The sequence below is a fragment of the Hyaena hyaena genome, unplaced genomic scaffold, assembly GCF_003009895.1.
Source record: "Hyaena hyaena isolate Hyena2069 unplaced genomic scaffold, ASM300989v1 scaffold_386, whole genome shotgun sequence".
NCBI classification, from domain to species: Eukaryota; Metazoa; Chordata; class Mammalia; order Carnivora; family Hyaenidae; genus Hyaena; species Hyaena hyaena.
This window is the reverse complement of record NW_024081020.1, coordinates 608,552-626,212: the sequence shown is the minus strand read 5'-3', so window position 1 is coordinate 626,212 and position 17,661 is coordinate 608,552. Positions and strand designations below refer to the sequence as shown.

Here is a 17,661-nt window from a genome sequence, read left to right as displayed (position 1 = left end):
GGCGGCGCCCGGCCGCTCCGCCGGAAGGGACTTCCTGCCCCTCGGCGCCGAGCACAATGGCCATTTACGAAGTGCGCGCGGAGGGTTCCGGCGGCGCCCGGGCTCACCTCGGATGTGCAGCAGGGCCGCGGGCGGGAAGGGCCCGTTCGAGTTCGCCGCGTCCACCACCATCCTGCTGCCCGCCTTGTTACATGTCCACATCGAGGCGCCGCGGGGAGGGCGGTGCACTCCTCAGGGCGAGAAAGCAGCCTCCATTTTAGTTGAAAAAAAAAAAAGACAAGCCGGAGCTCTGCAGCTGGAGGGAACCGGCCGCCCCGTGATGTCAGCGGGCTCGGGGCTCGCTGATTGGCCGCGAGCTGCAACTTAAAATGACACTGAAAAACTGCAATTGGAGAGAGCGCCCTGCCTGGCTGTCAGGGTGCGCGGCCGGCCGGCGGGCGTAGGGCTCCCCGACCTCTCCGCTCCCCCGGCCCCCCGGCCCCGAGCCCCGGTGTGTGTGGGGGGGGGAGGGGAGGCCGAGGTCCTGCGAGCCGGGAGCGCAAGCGCGCGGCGGCCGCGGGGGCCGCGGGGCGCAGGTGCGCGCCACCCCGGGCCCGCCCCGAGGTCAGGGGCGCCCGGCCGCGTCGGCTCCCGGCTCTGGGCCACGGTTCCCACGCGGGCACCCCGGTTCCGGGACGGCCGCGCCAGGGGCCCGGCAAACACCGTGCAGCCCCAGGTCACTAGGGCGGGCAGGCGCTCAGCCCGTCCTCCCCCGAGTTGTGAGCCGATCCCCCCAACGCCGGCTTTTCTCGAGATCGAGCTCTGGTCTTGGGAAAATTCGGTTTTAAAAAAAAAAAATCACAGGGACAACGGAAGCCTCCTTAAACTGAACGGCTAGGAAGTGCTACAAATTAAGGGAGTTAAAGCCAGAAAATGGGATGCAGTCTCCATTTCCGTATGCTGAAGAGGTCAACACAGTAGGTACTTTAAAGTTTTTATTTACAAATTTTAACGTTAATTTACTACTCTCAGAGAGCGAGCGCGCGCGCAAGTGGGAGAGGGGCAGAGAGAGAGAGACACAGCTAAGCAGGCTCCACACGAGGGGCTCGAACTCAAACCTCGAGATCATGAGCAGCCCAAGTTGGATGTTTAATGGACTGAGCCACCCAAGCGCCCCTTACAGTTTTAGAGATTTAAGTTAAAAAAATTTCAAACTAAAAAGGATATTTCACTTACTTTATGGGACTAATTTTAAAGCCTATCATTTAGATCTTAGTTTCTTGGTTTCAAAAAGAGTTAATGTAAAAAGCTGTTCTAAGGAGAAAGACATAACCTCTGGAGTATGAGGGGACTGAAGAGCTGATTCCCTAACAAAAAAATATTACTACCAGGTCCAAATAACAACAAGCTGTAAGCGAAGTATCTAGCAGGGGCGCCTCGGGGGCTCAGCTGGTTCAGGGGCGACTCTTGATGTCAACTCAGGTCATGATCTCGCGGTTTGTGAATTTGAGCCCCATGTCAGGTTCTGTGCTGGTGGTGCAGAGCCTGCTTGGGGTTCATTCTCTCTCTCTCTCTGCCTCCTCAAGCAGAGGCTTGTACTGTCTCGCTCTCAAGATAAATAAAAATAAACTTAAAAAAAAATCTGCCAGGTACAACTGAAAAAGACCTCCTCACTTCTTGACACACAACTAAGTCTGTCCAAACCACACCCACACGCGCTCACACAACTGCCTCACCCCACCTGCCCCACGTGTGACAAGAATACACAAGCCCTTTGGTTCCTGAACATGATTCACAACAGTAAGAACCCCCAGAGACACAAGTGGGCTTAGCAGTTACAGCCGTGGGCGGCCCTCGAGCCACTCCAATGAGTGAGCGAGCGGCCATGATCCTTCGGGAGAGTTTGGTAAGTCCCCCTCGCTAGCAAGAATGTTGTTTTTACGAGGTGCATCAATATCGATCGCAAAAATAAGTAAGTAAAGGCAAATCAAGTCTCACCCCAGTTTCCCTCTTTCCTGGAGCTGAAGGATGCTGCCGGCTTCCAGAGCTGGCCATGCCATTATTCATAACAAGCAGTGGGGACCAGGCCTTACCCCGTGCAGATTGGCCGCACACCTGCCCGGCTCCTCGGCAAGCTGACAGCAGACACAGCTTAACAAAAGCTACCTGTGTTTTGAGTCAGGAATTGAAATTCTGACTGTGACTCTCTGGGTTGGTGAGATCGCCGGACGGACGGCTCTCCCCACAGCAACACCTTCTCACCCAGAGAGCGATGCCGGATGAACTCAGACGTGGGTGCAATTAGGAACGAGGTGTGCTTGGTAAGGGGTCCAGAAGCAGATGCTTCCTGCAGATCTGCACTTTGAAAACACAGAGAGGGGACGCCTGGGGGACTCTGTCAGTTAAGTGTCTGACTTCTGACTGGGTCACGATCTCACGGTTCATGAGTTTGAGCCCCACGTCGGGAGCCTGCTTCTGATTCTGTGTCTTCCTCTCTCTCTGCCTCTCCCCTGCTCGCATTCTGTCCCTCTCTCAAAATAAATAAACATTAAAAAAAATTAAAAAACAGAGAGGGGGTGCTTGGGTGGCTCAGTGAAGTGTCTGACTCTTGATCTTGGCTCAGGTCATGATCTCACGGTCTGTGGGTTTGACCCCTGCATGGGGCTCTGCACAGAAAGTGCAGAGTGAGCTTGGGATTCTCTCTCTCTGCCCCTCCCGTGCACACACAAACTCTCTCAAAATAAATTTTAAAAATTTAAAATATACTTGCTTTAATATGAGAGGAGAAGGGGAAATGTGTCTGCCCCAAGACTGTGCTGATGAGTTAAACTGAAGAAATAAGCAGGAAGACTCCTCGAATCTTTACATAAAATATACAGATTAGAAGTCAATGAAAAATGGAAGACAGTGCCTTGATATATTTTTCCTAGTGATCTCAGATCAAAGGATCTCAGCTTTATTAGTGATTTTCCCCATGCTTTTGTGAAGCCTTGTACATATGAAGTAGTTCCTTTCTAGAACTCCAGGACTGTGATCTGGAAATCAGCAAGGAAACACACCCTAGATCCAAAAAAGCAAATAAGTAATATGGAGAGAAGAAAAAACACCTGAACGAGTAAACACAAGGTGTGTCCTGGACCGGAAGCAGAGATACTATAAACATGCTGGTGCTAATTTTTCCCCAAATTGATTTACAGGTTGAAAGCAATTCCAGTCAGAATTTGGTTGGGTCTCTATTTTTCTGCCATGTTTTTCTAAAGTTCACCTGGAAACAAAGAGCAAGAGGAGGAGGTTGCTTCTGGGGTGGCTGGCCTTCCCCCTGGAAGCTTGGGAATGAAGGCTGGAGGGGTGGGGGAAGGGAGACAGGTCAGTGGGGGTGGAGGCAATGCCCCCCCCCCCCCGAGGCAGTGAGCACAGGCATCCCAGGGTATTCTTGTGACAAAGATGAATCTTGGATCAGTGGAAAGGGGAAGGGTAGCTGGGTAACTGGTGGGCTATGTGGGGATCAGTCCTCCTAAGTCTTTGCGCCAAAATAAAATCTGAGATGAGCTCAATAAGAAACAAACCAAATTCGTTCCCTCCCCCTAATCCCAACAGCTTTCAGAAAGGAAGGGAATATAAAAAGAAAAGGACACTTAGGGGTACCTGGGGGCCTCAGCTGGCTGAGCATCTGATTCCTGATTTCAGCTCAGGTCATGATCTCAGGGTCATGGGATCGAGCCCCGTGAATGAGAGTGAATGACTCAAAGCACAGGTAGCTTTTGTCGAGCCGTGTCTGCTGTCAGCTTGCCGAGGAGCCGGACAGGTGTGCAGCCAATCTGCACGGGGTAATAGAATAAGATTCTCTCTATTGTCCCTTCCCTGCACACACATACTCTCTCTCTCAAATAAAAATAAAAAAATAAAATACATTTTAAAATGACATTTAAAAACGGACAAACCCTTAATGGATACTGCTCACAGTAAAAAACTTACAAATTTTCAAAATTTACAAAACACCAGAAGAAATATAAATTCCATGAACACAGAGAGTTAATAATATAATAATGATCAACTACAGTTGATTACAAAAAAAAAGGACACACCAGGGCCTCGATGCTGAAAGAACCACAACTGACCAATAATTGTATGAAAAGGTATTTCCTTGCCTGTTAAATCAGGAATCGTTTTAGAAAAATGGTAATTACTCAATACTGGTAGAGGCATGTTGTGACCCTGCACACAAATCTATAAACTGTTTTGATCCTTTTGGAAAATAATCTGGAAATATGGATCAAGAGTCTTTAAGCAATTTTACCCCTGGGAATCTATTCCGGAGATGCATCCAGTCTAGAAGGAGGATGGGTATCACAGTTAAAAATTTTTAAAAAACTGCTAAAATACACATGACGTGAAATTTTCCATCTTAACCGTTTTCACTCCCGGTGCACAGTCAGCGATTTAAGCACATTTACACCGTTTTGCAGCCACCGTCCGTCCACAGCCCCTCACCCTGAAACACTGACCCTCCCTGCAGTAAACACTGACTCCCGCCCCCGCCCAGCCCCCACCCCGCTCCCACCCTCCCAGTCTCTGACTCCAGGCACCTCCTCCGAGGGGGATCAGGCAGGGCCCTGTAACACGTAACACCCCCAAGGTCCGTCAGTGTGGCGACAGGTATCTGCACCTCCTCCCTCTGGGTAACACTCGGCTGCAAGACCAGACCGCGGGCCGCTCCATCACAGGGGGACACGCCGGGCCGCCTCTGCCTTCCGGCTTCTGTGAAGAAAGCCGCTCCTCTGCGGGTGTGCAAGGATCTATTCTAAGTCCCTGCTTTTGGCTCCTTGGGGTGCACACCCAGAAGTGGAATTGCTAGAACCTGTGGTGTTTGTGTTTAACTTCTTCTCAGCGTCACCAAGCATGTTACAGTCCCACCCGCAGTGCACGAGGGCTCCAATTTCTCCACATCCTCACCAGCACTTGTTGTTTTGTTTGCTTTGGTTTGGTTTTCCTTTGATAGGAGCTGACGGACGTGAAGTAGTATCTCACGGTGACTTTATTAGCATTTTCCCGATGGTTAGTGATGTCGATCGTGTTTTCATATGCTTACTGGCCATCTGTGTGTGTCTTCTTTGGAGATCTGTCTATTCAAGTCTTTTGTCCATTTTTTAATGGTTTTCTTGCTGAGTTGTAGGGATTCCTTATAAGTTCTGGATATTAATCCCTTATCAGATAAATGATTTCCAATTTTTTTCCCATTCTGTGGGTTACCTTTTCACATTGACTGTATTTTTTAATGCACAGAAATTTCATTTCATTTTTTGCTTCATCAAACCATTTTAATCAAGTTAATGGTAAGCAGTAAAAGTGCAATTGCAGGAACAGCCCCATATTATACATGTTTATTTTCCATGGTCTTGACTTGTAAGGTGTTGAATGTGGGACCCCCCTCTTGAATCTTCTTTCCAGTAGGAGAATAAGGTATATATATATTGTCTGGAGCGCCACTCACATTGAACTTATGGTTTGTCCAAATGAATTTACGGGCCGTGGTGGTTTCGTCACAGGGCGGAGCCAATGGTGCCACTCGGGGGGGGGGGCACCGTGCCTCCCACACATCCCAAGACGTGTTCTTGCCATTCATTTCAGTATGTAACCCATTGGTGACGACCAGAAACTGCTTGTTGTCCTCAAAGTATTTGTTCCCCCCACTAATGTACCAACCAGCCCTCACATCGTTTGCCCTGAAGACAATTCGTAGATAGCCCCCGAGGCCACTGTGGCCGCTGGCCCGCCATAGCCCACGCTTCAGGGCCTGCAACCCCCATCTTGTCCCGCGGGCCCAGCCTCTCGGGTGCGACACTCAAAATCCACTGGGAGGAAGCAAACACTCGGCAGCATGGAACCAACCACAAAAAAATTCCCCATTAAATTTTGATGCAGTTCAACTTAACTTTTATTTCTGTTGCCTGTGCTTCTGGTGTCATTTAGAAGAAATGAGTAGCAAATTCAAGGGCATGAAGCATTTCCTTTACGTTTTATGGTTTATGGTCTTAGCTCTTCTAGTTGGTGTCTGATATACTTTGAGTTACCTTCTGTGTACGGTGGGAGGTAAGGGTCTAACTTCATTCTTTGCATTTGGATACCAGCTTTTCTAGGGTCATTTGTCGGAAAGACTGTCCTTTTTCTCACTCAGTGGGTGGCATCCGTGGTTGAAAACCATGCAACCACCTACGGGAGGGCTGATTTCCAGGCTCGGCCTGCTCTGTCTTGGTGAATATGCCCGTCTCTATGCTGGTACCACACTGTTTTGGTTACTTTGCAGGAAGTTTTAAAATCAGGAAATTTAAGGCCTCCGAGTGTGTTCTTCTTTTCCAGTACTGCTTTGGCTGCTTGGGGTCCCTGCAGATTCCATGAGAGGTTTAGAATGGACGTTCCCATTTCTGGAGAAAAGTACTTTGGATTTGGATTTGGACAAGGGCTGCACTGAATCTCCAGGGCGCTGTGGGCCGTCCTGACATCTAACAACACTACCTTCCGATCTAGGAACAAAGGTGTCTGTCTGTCTACTGGTGCTGTCCTCAGTGCCTCTCAGCAACGTTCTGTGATTTTCCATGTACTCGTTTTTTTACCTCCTTGGTTAATTCCTAATAATTTTTTTTGAGAGCATCACGTTGTTATTTATGTTCTAAAATACTAAAAACTACCTCAATGTTAAAGGGGTTATCCCACACAATGAAATATTACATGTCCACCAAAAATATTTATAAACATGTAAAATGAAAATCATTGAGCAGGGCAGTGTATAACTTTTCAGAAATAGTATGACCGTGAAACGAAATACTCCGCAAATAGGAACCACAGGCACTGTTGAGTGTTACGGCCATGGGTCGTTTTTCTTCCTGAAATGTCTGTATCTCTCTCAGTATTGCTGAAATAAGCACATACTATGATAAAAATTAAAAGTGACCAGTTTTAAAAAGACGCACAGTTTCGCTTAGCACAGGGAGAAACTCAACAAACACCGTCCCTTGGGTGGAGGCGAAGAACAGGGGAAGGATGGGCTGTGACGGGCACCCGGGAAGCGTGACCTTGAAGGTGCCTTCACTGCCTGTGTAAGCGAGCTCCTGTGTGTAAAACACCCAAACAAAACCTGGCCTAAATCAGGCAAGAAACTGAACCTACACACTCGAGGCTGTGGACCCCCGCTGGGTCTCCGAGAATCAGTGGCGGACACGTTGATTTTTACCGCCGCCTCTGCCTCCTCTGTGCTGAATCTATGTGCTCACTCAAATGATTGGGGTGCACCCGTCTCGGGCACTGTTGTCTCTGAGACCAGTGGGGGGCTAAGGGGGGGGGCTCCGGATGCAGCCACGCCCCCCGCACCTTTTTGACACCTTGAACTATGGCAGGAGGGTTCTCTTCTCCCCTGGGAAAGGGCATAAATGGGGTCCTCACCTCCTTGGTTGTTAGGACTGCACACATCACAAGTGGAGGGGACCACATGCTGGCCTGGGAGGGACGCGCTCCAGCCACCCCGGCCACGCTGAGAGCCGTGCACACCGCACACTCCAACATCGTGGCCTTCCTGGCAGGGCTGCAGAAAGGTCCCCGGGCTGCAGGGGGTCTCTGCTTACACTACCCACCCCTGCTCCAGAAGCCTTCCTACCCCATCCCCGGGCCATGGGCTCCCTCCCCGGGGCAGCCCCTGGACAGTGCTGGCGCACGGCGGGTGCACCATCGAACACCCGCAGGACGGACCACTCAGGCAGTAGCTCCGGTCCGGTTTTGATCCTGTAACCCCCTTCCTGCTCTTCGAACCTCTTCCCTGCAGCACCTCACTAGGAGGGACAGGCCATCTAGTCACCTGGACATCCCCTGGGCGCACAACCAGGCCTTCCGCTGTCCCTCCTGCAGCACCTGTGATCTGCCCTCTGCGCCCCCCACAATGGCCTCCCTACCAGGCTTCTAACTCTCCCGCCATAGCCCCGTCCCCACTCTCCCCTGCTGCTGCAGCCCTGGGGGCAAAGGGCCTGAGTGCACGCTCACGGAGGAAAGGCACCTTTTTGGGCACAGGGCGGTCGTCCCCTCCCTCCTCCGGGCACCCCCTCCCCCCCACCAGAGATGCCGATGCAATGCCAGCACCTCTGTGCTATACGGAAGTGAAGGTTTAAAAAAAAAAAAACACCCGAATTACTCTTTATTCTCTGGTCTCTCTGTCACTTTGTTTTGGTCTTTATTTAAAAACAAACTGCCTGTAAATACATCCCACTGATTTTATTTCTGCGTTAGCAGTTCTGAATAAAACTTTCCAGTTTTCGTTTCTAAATTTAGCATAAGGTTTTATTTTTCATCTCCCAGGCAATTCTGCAGGCAAATTAAATATGCTCATCTCTTAGTCAAGGAGTTTTACAGCTTCTTTCATTAAAAGCAAGTTGTCTTTGAACCTCGAGACCGGCGGGGTCGCACGGCACGGCCCTTGTGCCGGTCGGCACTATTTTTTATTTTGTTTAACTGGAAGCTGTGTGAGCAGGGATGGGCGAGAGCTAACTGAAAACAGTTGGCTTCGCTTAGAGTTTAAAATAGACTTTTTCCTTAGGCAGATCAAAGACACCTAGCATTCAGCTGTGTTCAAAGGTGCCAGAGAACTTCTGCCTGCCAGCCCCAAGGACAAAAGGGCAGGCGCGGCCGCCGGTCCAGGGGAGCCAGTCCTGCGGTGGACGGCGTGGACGCTGGTCCCCGGGGAGGGCCAGCAGGGGCACGTGGAGGAGCCCAGGGAAAGCCCGCCCCCAGCGCTTGCTGTCGCTCGCCCCCCATTGCACCCCAAAACAGGTGCTCACAGAAGGAAGGGCGCCCACACCGGCGGGGGGGGGGGCTCTAGCACGCATGACAGATCAAGGTGCCTCCATCAGCTCTTAATAGCAAACCTCCTTCTACACGGAAGAGCTGGCGGAGGTGGGAGAGGGTGTGGGGGGGTGTGCCTGGACCAGTCTCCTCACGAGAGGGGATGCCACCACACTCTCTGGAAGGTGCTGGCCTGGGCACTGGCACGGACATGCGAACAGCTCTCTTCCCACGTGTGGAGGGTGACGTTAGCACGTGCGGCGTGTTCTGCAGCCCGAGTGTCCACCAACGGCCAGACGGACGCACGGACTGTGGTCTCTCCATACGATGAGACGGTATTCAGCCTTTGAAGGAAAGACTGAGCCTGGGTGGCTCAACTGGGCAAAGTCCGACTTAATTTCAGCTCAGGTCATGATCTCACGATTCATGAAATGGAGCCCCGCGTCGGGCTCTGTGCTGACAGTGCGGAGCCTGCTTGGGATTCTCTCTCTCTCCCTCCCTCTTTCAAAAAAAAAAATAACCTTAAGAAAACCAGAAGAAACCCTGTCACAGGTGACAATGCAGACGATGCCGAGGACACTATGCAGAGAGAGGGAAGCCAGAGCCAGCAGGGCCAATTCCGTACGATTCCACTTCCCGGAGGGACTGGCATCCCAGGGACAGAAGGCAGAAGGTGGCTGCGGGGCTGGGGGAGGGCGACAGGAGGCGCGGGGGGCAGGGGCGGGTTCAGGTGTGGGTGACGAAGAGACCAAGGTGTGGGCGCGCGGCTGGTGGGAGCATTTAACGCCACTGAAAGGCACACTTACGATGGGTTAAGATGATAAATACCATCTATGTATATTTTGCCACAATTAACAAAACACAGACGCGGGCCTGGGCCAGGGGTTCAAGACACACCGGTGCTGCAGATGCGGTGGGCGCGGTGGCCGCCTCTGGGGAAGGCGGAGATGGAGGAAGGCCAGGCGTCTAGGCTGCGAGGGACTGGATGGAGGATGGGAACGTCCAGGGAATGGGTGTGTGTGTGTGCGTGTGTGTGTGTGTGTGTGTGTGTGTGTGTGGTTGTGAGCTGAACGTGAGGTGCTGTGAGAAACCCCAGCAGACTGTGGGGTGGGCCTGAGCCAGACGCTAAATGGGAGGTGACAACTGGAAAAAGGATCCCAAGTTCTGCTCCGAGGGGGTGGCCAGAGCTCGTGAGTGGCAGCAGCCAGACCGACGCCTGCAGCCACAGCCATGCCCGTGGCCCGAGGAGAGCGGGCAGCAGAGCGTCTGAGAAGGGCCGGCCGGCGTGGCGGCAGCGCTCGGTCACGCACGAGGGCGGCTGTGGCCAGTGCCCTCACCACCTCGCCATGCTCTGGACAACCCAGACGGTGAGCAAATGTGTGCCGTGGACCGGCGCCGGGGCCATGTCCTCTGTTACCGCAGACGCAGAGGTCAGGAGCGGACGCAGGAGTCCAAGCCTGCGGCAGAAGACAGGACTGACACGGGCAGTTTCTGGACCCCCACGATTAGGGCAGGCCCTCCAGTGCCTTGTCATGCTCCACTGCCATGTTAGTTCCTCAACTAACAGCCGGGAGGCAAAGCTCCTCCAAATCCGCGCGCGGTTCAGCTTTAGGTGGTAAAAATGACCCACCTGGATGGCAAGACTTTCAGTTGTATCAGAAACTGAGCTGCTTGGAATAAGGCTGAGTATTTCATTTTCACAAAAGGCGGGCAAGAAATAGATGATTTTTCACTGCAGTTCAAAAGCCAAGCTTTAAGAATTAATGTAAACTCTCCCAACAATCACGTAACAACTTCTTTCACAGAAGGTCAAGTGCTTGGTGACTCAAAATTTCTGCCCCAAGGTCTCCAGCTAATTGCTGCGAAGTCCCAGCTGTTCCTTTATGACTTGATTTTGCCCAGGCTTTTACAAACTGCTTGGTTGATTTACTCCTTGATTTACAGCCAAAACATTGCCCTTCATTTGGCATCTGAACACTTCTACCTTCCAGCCCAAACATGGTCAAGGAAGGCACTAACTCGGGGGAGTTCTTCGAATGAAAAGGGCCCGAAGACTCCATTTGGCCTCACTGTTAAATAAATGAAAACAGGAAATCCTACTCTCCACGTAACAAATGACTTGAGATTTTAAATGACCCCAGTGCTAAAAAGGTGCCATGGGACAGATGTCTCCCCCGCTCTGGGAAAAGTGTGTCTGGGGCCACGGCACCTGTGGCACCACACAGGCTACAAGCCGGCACTTCCTTTCTCTGAGACCAGCTTCAGAAAAGGTTCAAAGATGTGGACAGTGAAAATTTTCTATTACAGCACGAAGTCTATAATGGCTGAAAACCTACGATCAACAGAGGATAATAAATGGCTTTTAAAAATTCCTGCTTCGGGATGCCTGGGGGGCTCAGTCAGCCGAGCGTCGGACTCTTGATTTCGCTCAGGTCATGATCTCAGGATTCATGAGACGGAGCCCCATGTCGGGCTCTGCGCTGACAGCATGAGCCTACTTAAGAGTCTCTCTCTCCCTTGTTCTCTGCCCCTCCCCTGCATGTGCGCACTCTCTCTAAATAAACATTAAAAAAAAAAATCCTGTTTCTATTTCCATTACAATCAAGAGCAAAACAAACGTGCCCACTTGCACCACCACATGTACATCTTACTGGAATTTTCAGCCAACTCAGGAAGAAAACACTAGAGGTGTAAGATTAGGAACAAAAAGGCAGGGTATGTATATATACATGTACGTATGTATTTACTCATTGATTGATTGATTGATTGATTGATTGATTTTAGGCTCTATGCCCAATGCAGGGCTTGAACTCATGACCCTGAGACCAAGAGTTGCATGCTGACTCTGCATAAATAACTGAGGTTATCTTTATGTGCGGATCTAATTACATACCTGTATCGTCCAAAAGAATCAGCTGAAAAACTACTGCAAACAGTAAAACAATTCAGCAAGAAAGCAGGATGTGAAAACAAAATACAAATCAATGGCCTTCACATAAGTAATTAACAGCTAAATAGAGGACTCTCACAGTAGCAGCAATAACAGAATATCTAAGCACAAACTTAATAAGAAATGGGCAAAACCCACATAATGGAAACTTTAAAACACCCAAAAGGAAATGAAAGTAGCCTTCACATAGCATACTCTTACGTAAGAGGATGCAAGCTTTCTAAAGATTCCAATCCTCCCTGGACATTTAAAAAAATGTGATGAGATCCCAATAAAAACACAACTTCTTTTTCAGCAATGAAATGAACCAATTCAAAGTGCTTACTGTTTGTAATTAATATCAGTACTGTTGTTGTAGATTATTATTTTTAAATATTTATTTATTTTTGAGAGAGACAGAGCGTGAGTGAGGGAAGGGCAGAGAGAGAGGGAGACACAGGATCTGAAGCAGGGTCCAGGCTCTGAGCTGTCAGCACAGAGCCCGACACGGGGCTTGAACCCATGAGCAGTGAGGTCATGACCTGAGCAAAAGTCAGACGCTTAGCCAACTGAGCCACCCAGTCGCCCCTGTTGTGAATTATTTTAATAGGATATAGCAATAATTACATCAGTGATGTTATAAACCAGGATTTTCAGTGTAAAAGAGATAAAACTGAAAATTCAAGAAACATGTGAAAACACCATGCTGTCAGAGTTGAACTGAAAAATGTCAACAAGAAAGCACACGACTAAATACACAAACACTGACATACCACCTCCTTCTGCTGATGGTACTTAGTAGTGACATCAGTCCAATAGGAGCAATCGCCCCCAGGACCCAGAGTTTGGTCTCTAAAATCAATCCCCACTGAAAGAAATCAGGACTCTTTGAAAATGGCCAATTCCAGGTCTGGGGCAAGGGAGGTACAAAATGAGGTTGGGGGACATCTTCCTGTCTCAGAAATCAAGGAATCAAAAATAAATGGGTCCATGTCAAAAAACACATGGGAGTTGGTCCAAAGGATACCCAGTGCTTAAAACTATGCATCTGCACATCAGAAAAGATAATGATTTTAGTAGGCTGAAGCACATTGTTATCAATGAAATCCCTAAGTTCATAATAATATTCAAAAAAGAGAAAAACCAGAAAAAATCTTAAATTTTCACCGTTTGAGGGGAATTGGTCTCTAAGGCGGGACACGAAGGCTATGCTGACCTTCCCTAGGAACTACACGTCAGGTTGGTAGGAATCGGCCCTGCTTTGGGAAGAACGCCAGGTTACACATTAACTCTGTAGTGATGCTGCTCTCTCGAGGGAGCGCGATCGCAAGGTGTACGCAGTGTTAGCATATGGTTGGTGGGGAACCAAAACACACCCTGCAGATCCCCACCAGCACTTCCAGACGGTGCTGATGCCAAGGGAAGTGCGTCTTCTGACGGAGAGATCACCCTATCATTGTCCTAACACGGTGTAAAATCCCACATTGCTGAGGATAGTCACCAGATCGAATGCGTACCACACGCTAATGCCGGTATCTCCCGCGTTACACGGCATTCCATCCCATAACAGTCTCTACGTACAAGCAGGACAGGGAACAAGTGAACTATTTCACATGATAACCAGCCTGACGGATCTAACAAGTCATAATAAACGGGTGCTGTGATTTACAACACTCCCAAGCTGGTAGTGACCCAGGTGTGGGGCAAAAGCAGCAAAACCCAGCAAAAATAAATCTCTATGGAAAAAGACACTTCGTCTTAGGTTTCACTTTATTTCAAATATTTGAGTACATGGGGTACCTGGTGGGCCCAGTCGGTTAAGTGTCCAACTTCAGCTCAGGTCATGGTCTGACCATTCATGAGTTTGAGCCCCACACTGGGCTCTGTGCTGACAGCTGAGAGCCTGGAGCCTGCTTCGGATTCTGTGACTCCCTCTCTCTCTGCTCCTCCCCTGCTCATGCTGTCTCTCTGTGTCTCAAAATAAATAAATGTTAATTTTTTTTTTCCAAAGATTTGAGTACAATGACCAGCACACACTAGAAAATAGTCAGGTACTCAAGAAAATAAGGTATCACAAACAACATGTGACGAGGACTTCAGATGACGCTATTTGTGACACAGATCGCAAAGGACCTGTGACCCACAGAAATGACGAGTGTGACCCGAGGGAGAACGGAAAGTAAGAAAAAGTCACGCTACAGATTAAAAACGTAACTTCCATGAATGGAGAAGGATCGCTCAGATTAAAAGCTCAACAAAGGGAGTTCAGCACATGCTAGGCAGACCTGAAGATTCTCAACAGCAGAAATTAAGCACGGTGTTTAGAGAGTCTGATAGCACTTTAGCGAGGCAACTTTAGGTCTACTGCCTATCATAATAAAAAAGGCTGCATTTTATATTTCACTTTTATAGTTGCTTATTTTTACTGTGTTTTATAAAAGCATTAGTCCATGATGGGTTGAGAATTAAGAAAAAGAAAACTGGTCCTTCACCAGAGAAAACGTGAGACTGTCTCTGCGAATATAGCATGGTAAGTGACAAAAGATTTGAAAAATATAGATGAAGACCAAAAAGAAAGAGAGATGAATGTAGAAGAAATAATGGCTGGGAACTTTCCACCACCAAGGAAGTCCAATAACATACGGATGCACGACAAATCCCCAAAGGACCGATAAAAAAGAAACCCATGGGGGCACCTGGGGGGCTCAGTCGGTTAAATATCTGACTCCAACTCGGGTCATGATCTCACAATTTGTGAGTTCGAGCTCCGGGTCAGACTTTGTGCTGACAGTTTGGAGCCTGGAGCCTGCTTTAGATTCTGTGTTTCTGTCTCTCTCTCTGCCCCTCTCTGGTTCATGCTCTGTCTCTCTCTCTCTCAAAAATAAATAAACATTAAGAAAAAAAAAAGAAGCCCACATTTGGACACCCAGTAGTGGAACTACCAAAAAAATCAAATGTTAAAGACAAAAAAATCAGAAAAGTGACCAGAATCACAATCCCTTCAAAGAATGACATGGGTTTCTCAATCCTAATGGAAGGTCAAAGGCAGCGAAATGCTTATCTTCATTGCAGTGAAGGAAAATAACCTGAAATTCAATACTCAGTGAACATGTTTCAAGAAAAAGGGCAGAATAAGGATATTTTCTGCATAAATAATTTGCTACCAGTAGACTCTCATTAAAGAAAATTCTCCCTGACATATTCAAATAAAAGGAAAATGGCCCCAGGAGGGAAGTCAGAGATACAACCAGGAATGAGGAATAAGGCGATAAATGAGTGGGTAAATCCAAACAATCACCAACAGAATAAACCAAGAACGCTGTCGTGGAGGAAGGTAAAGGGCCGGCTTACAAATCAAAGATGCAACAGTAGCACTTTTTTTTTTTTTTTTTTAATTACTAGACTTGAACTTTGAGACTTACAGAAACACGTGGAAGTTTCACGCTCTCCCCCACCTGCTTCCCCTACTATGTACACAGCTCATTGGTGCGGGTGCGCTGCTTACAAGTGATGAACCAATACTGATATATTCTTACTCAGTAAATACCACAGCTCACGTCAGGGCTCGCTGCTCGGGCTGTGCAGTCTGTGCATTTTCGACAAGTGCAAAATGCCACGTGTGCACGCTGCAGTACCACACAGGGTAGTTCCACTGTCCTGGAAATCTCCTGTGCTCCATCGATTCGTCCCTCCCCGAAACGACTTAGTGCGCACATGGCCTGCGATGGGGCTAAACGACCTCGAAGACAGGTTCAGGCTCTGCAGGCTGCGGTCAGTGGACGGCCCAGACTCCTAGCAAGCGAGGGGCAGGAACTGCAGCGATCATTCCTTAAATCCCTCCCTCCTGCCGTGCCTTCCTTCCCTGCCCTTCCCTCCCTCTGTCCCTCCCCCTGCCTGGCACCTCTGGCACACGTGCACTGAGCCCCTCAGTGTGGAAGGTGCTGGAATACGCCTGTTAGGATGACACGCTACCTGCTCTGGGTCCCACATCCTGTAAAAAGACCCACTGTCGTGAATGTATGGAACGAAAATCGTCTGTTTTGTCCCACCAGCCTTCTACTTTAGTAAATAGGAAGCTGTTCAGAGGTTCGCATTTGACTCTTGGGCTCCTTACCCTGTTTTCCTTGATTTTCTGTACTTCAGCCTCAACATCGCCTACAGGAGCGCTTTTAGGGACCAAACACTTTCAGGTGGAAAGGGGGGGGACTGTGCGATTTTGGGGGAAATTCAAAGGAAAGGGAGCTGTTCCCTGACTAATCTCAACTAGGAACCCCCTGGGCAGAGTAAACCCCAAATGATTCATACGAAGGAAGCCCACAAGGGACTGTGGCTAAGTTCTCGCTTCTCCAAGGCCAGGAAACCCAGGAGGCGGCCCCACTGCTGGTTTCACAACTACCCTCCCCGCAGAGCCTCCTTTCTGAATTGCTAGAGTTCAAAGGTGACAGGTACGGGAGGGAAGTCCTCGAAGGGAGTACCAGCTGGCCTGCTTACGATTCACACGAAGACATTTAGGGTATTACGCCTAGAACATGCGTGTGTGACCACACTTCCACCTTAAACAGCTGTGCGATCTGAAATACCACTGGGGCAACTCTGCTGATGGCATTAAACAGAAACAACGCAAAACAAAACTCGACAGAGAAGATGACCCTAACGGACTATAAACGCAGCAGAGGAAGGAGTGGCTGGCAAACCATGAAAACTCGACTCCTCCCTGGAATGGGCACACCTAAACTTCTAAAAGCAAACGACCGCAATTACCTTTTAAAGACGGCAGTTTCTGAAGTTCTCGGTTGTTGCTGGCATTGAACCTGGAGGAGTTTTGCCGCCTGTCCTTCCTCACTATGGGCTGAGGGGCTGGCACTTTTATTTTGCTGGACGCTGGAGACGGGGTAGCAGGAAGGTTGTTTTTCCTACTGGAAATCTGTTTCCAAAATAAAAACAAAGACAGAGGCATATGTCAAATGGTTGTATCTCACAGCGCAATTAGAATCTGGAAAATACATGGGGGTTTTTACCCTGGGGCGGACCCGTCCGCCCTGCCGTGAACTTCCTTCCTCACGCGCCCCATCCCACCCCTAGGAATGCTGGGTTTCAAGGGATTCTCCTGTCTCCCCTCAAACTTTTCCCAGACGCATTTACCATCCAGGCTGATGAGAACGACCCTCCAAAGATGTTCACATCCTAATGCCAGGAACCCGGGAGGTTCTCCCTACTTGGCAAAAGGGACTCTGGAGACGTGACGAGGTAAGGAGCCTGGATTAGCAGGGCGGGGCAGCAGGGGACAAAGCAGAGGTGAGAGCGTCAGAGGCCCTGGGAGAAGCCACCCGGCCTGGACGGAGAGGAAGGCGCCGCAAGCCAAGCAGTGCAGGAGGCCTTGAGAAGCTGGCAGAGGCTGGGAGGCAGGTTCTCCTCTATGGCTTCCTGGACGAAGCCACCATGCCGACACCTTGATGTGGCCCCGCTGTCGACCTGTGACCTCCAAAAGTGTAAGAAGCAGCCTGTGGTCCTCTGTACAGCAGCCACGGGCAACGCACAGAGCAGATGCCTCGCTTCTCTGCCTGCGCGCCCCGCAGCCCTGAGCAATCTGCGAGAGCCACGTTCGAGCGCTTGGCCCTGGAGCCTCAGGAAACACCCTCCTTTCTAGCCTCCCCTCCTGCGTCCATCTCTGCACCGCATGGCAACAGCCTGGGGTGTCCGAGGGCGCGGGGCTGCCTTGCAAGGACAGAAGCAGGTATGCAAACACCCAAGGGGGGCGGGTAGTGACGGGGGCGCATGCGGCAGGGCCCAGGGTCCCTACATCCCAGGCCCACGGGGGCGAGCGACCAGGGAGCTGGGGGGGGTGCGTGCGTGTGCAGAGCCCCCCAGGCATCGACCGTCAAGGTTCTCAGCCTGCTCGCTCCTCCCGCACCTGCAGGAAGGTGCTCGCA

At 49.9% G+C, this 17,661-nt stretch overlaps 1 protein-coding gene across 6 annotated transcripts in view; it reads right to left on the bottom strand.

The window, feature by feature from the left end:
- Window positions 1–17,661, bottom strand: part of PPP2R5C (protein phosphatase 2 regulatory subunit B'gamma) — a 131,363-nt gene that overhangs the window by 99,962 nt on the left and 13,740 nt on the right. For 4 of the 6 annotated variants that reach the window (XM_039251167.1, XM_039251165.1, XM_039251168.1 and 1 more), the window contains one exon: window positions 16,493–16,655. In XM_039251167.1, the coding sequence (XP_039107098.1) occupies window positions 16,493–16,655 (163 nt within the window). Of the gene's footprint in view, window positions 1–107; window positions 296–16,492; window positions 16,656–17,661 lie in introns of those variants that run through there. The other 2 variants (XM_039251170.1, XM_039251169.1) reach the window with 2 other exon arrangements.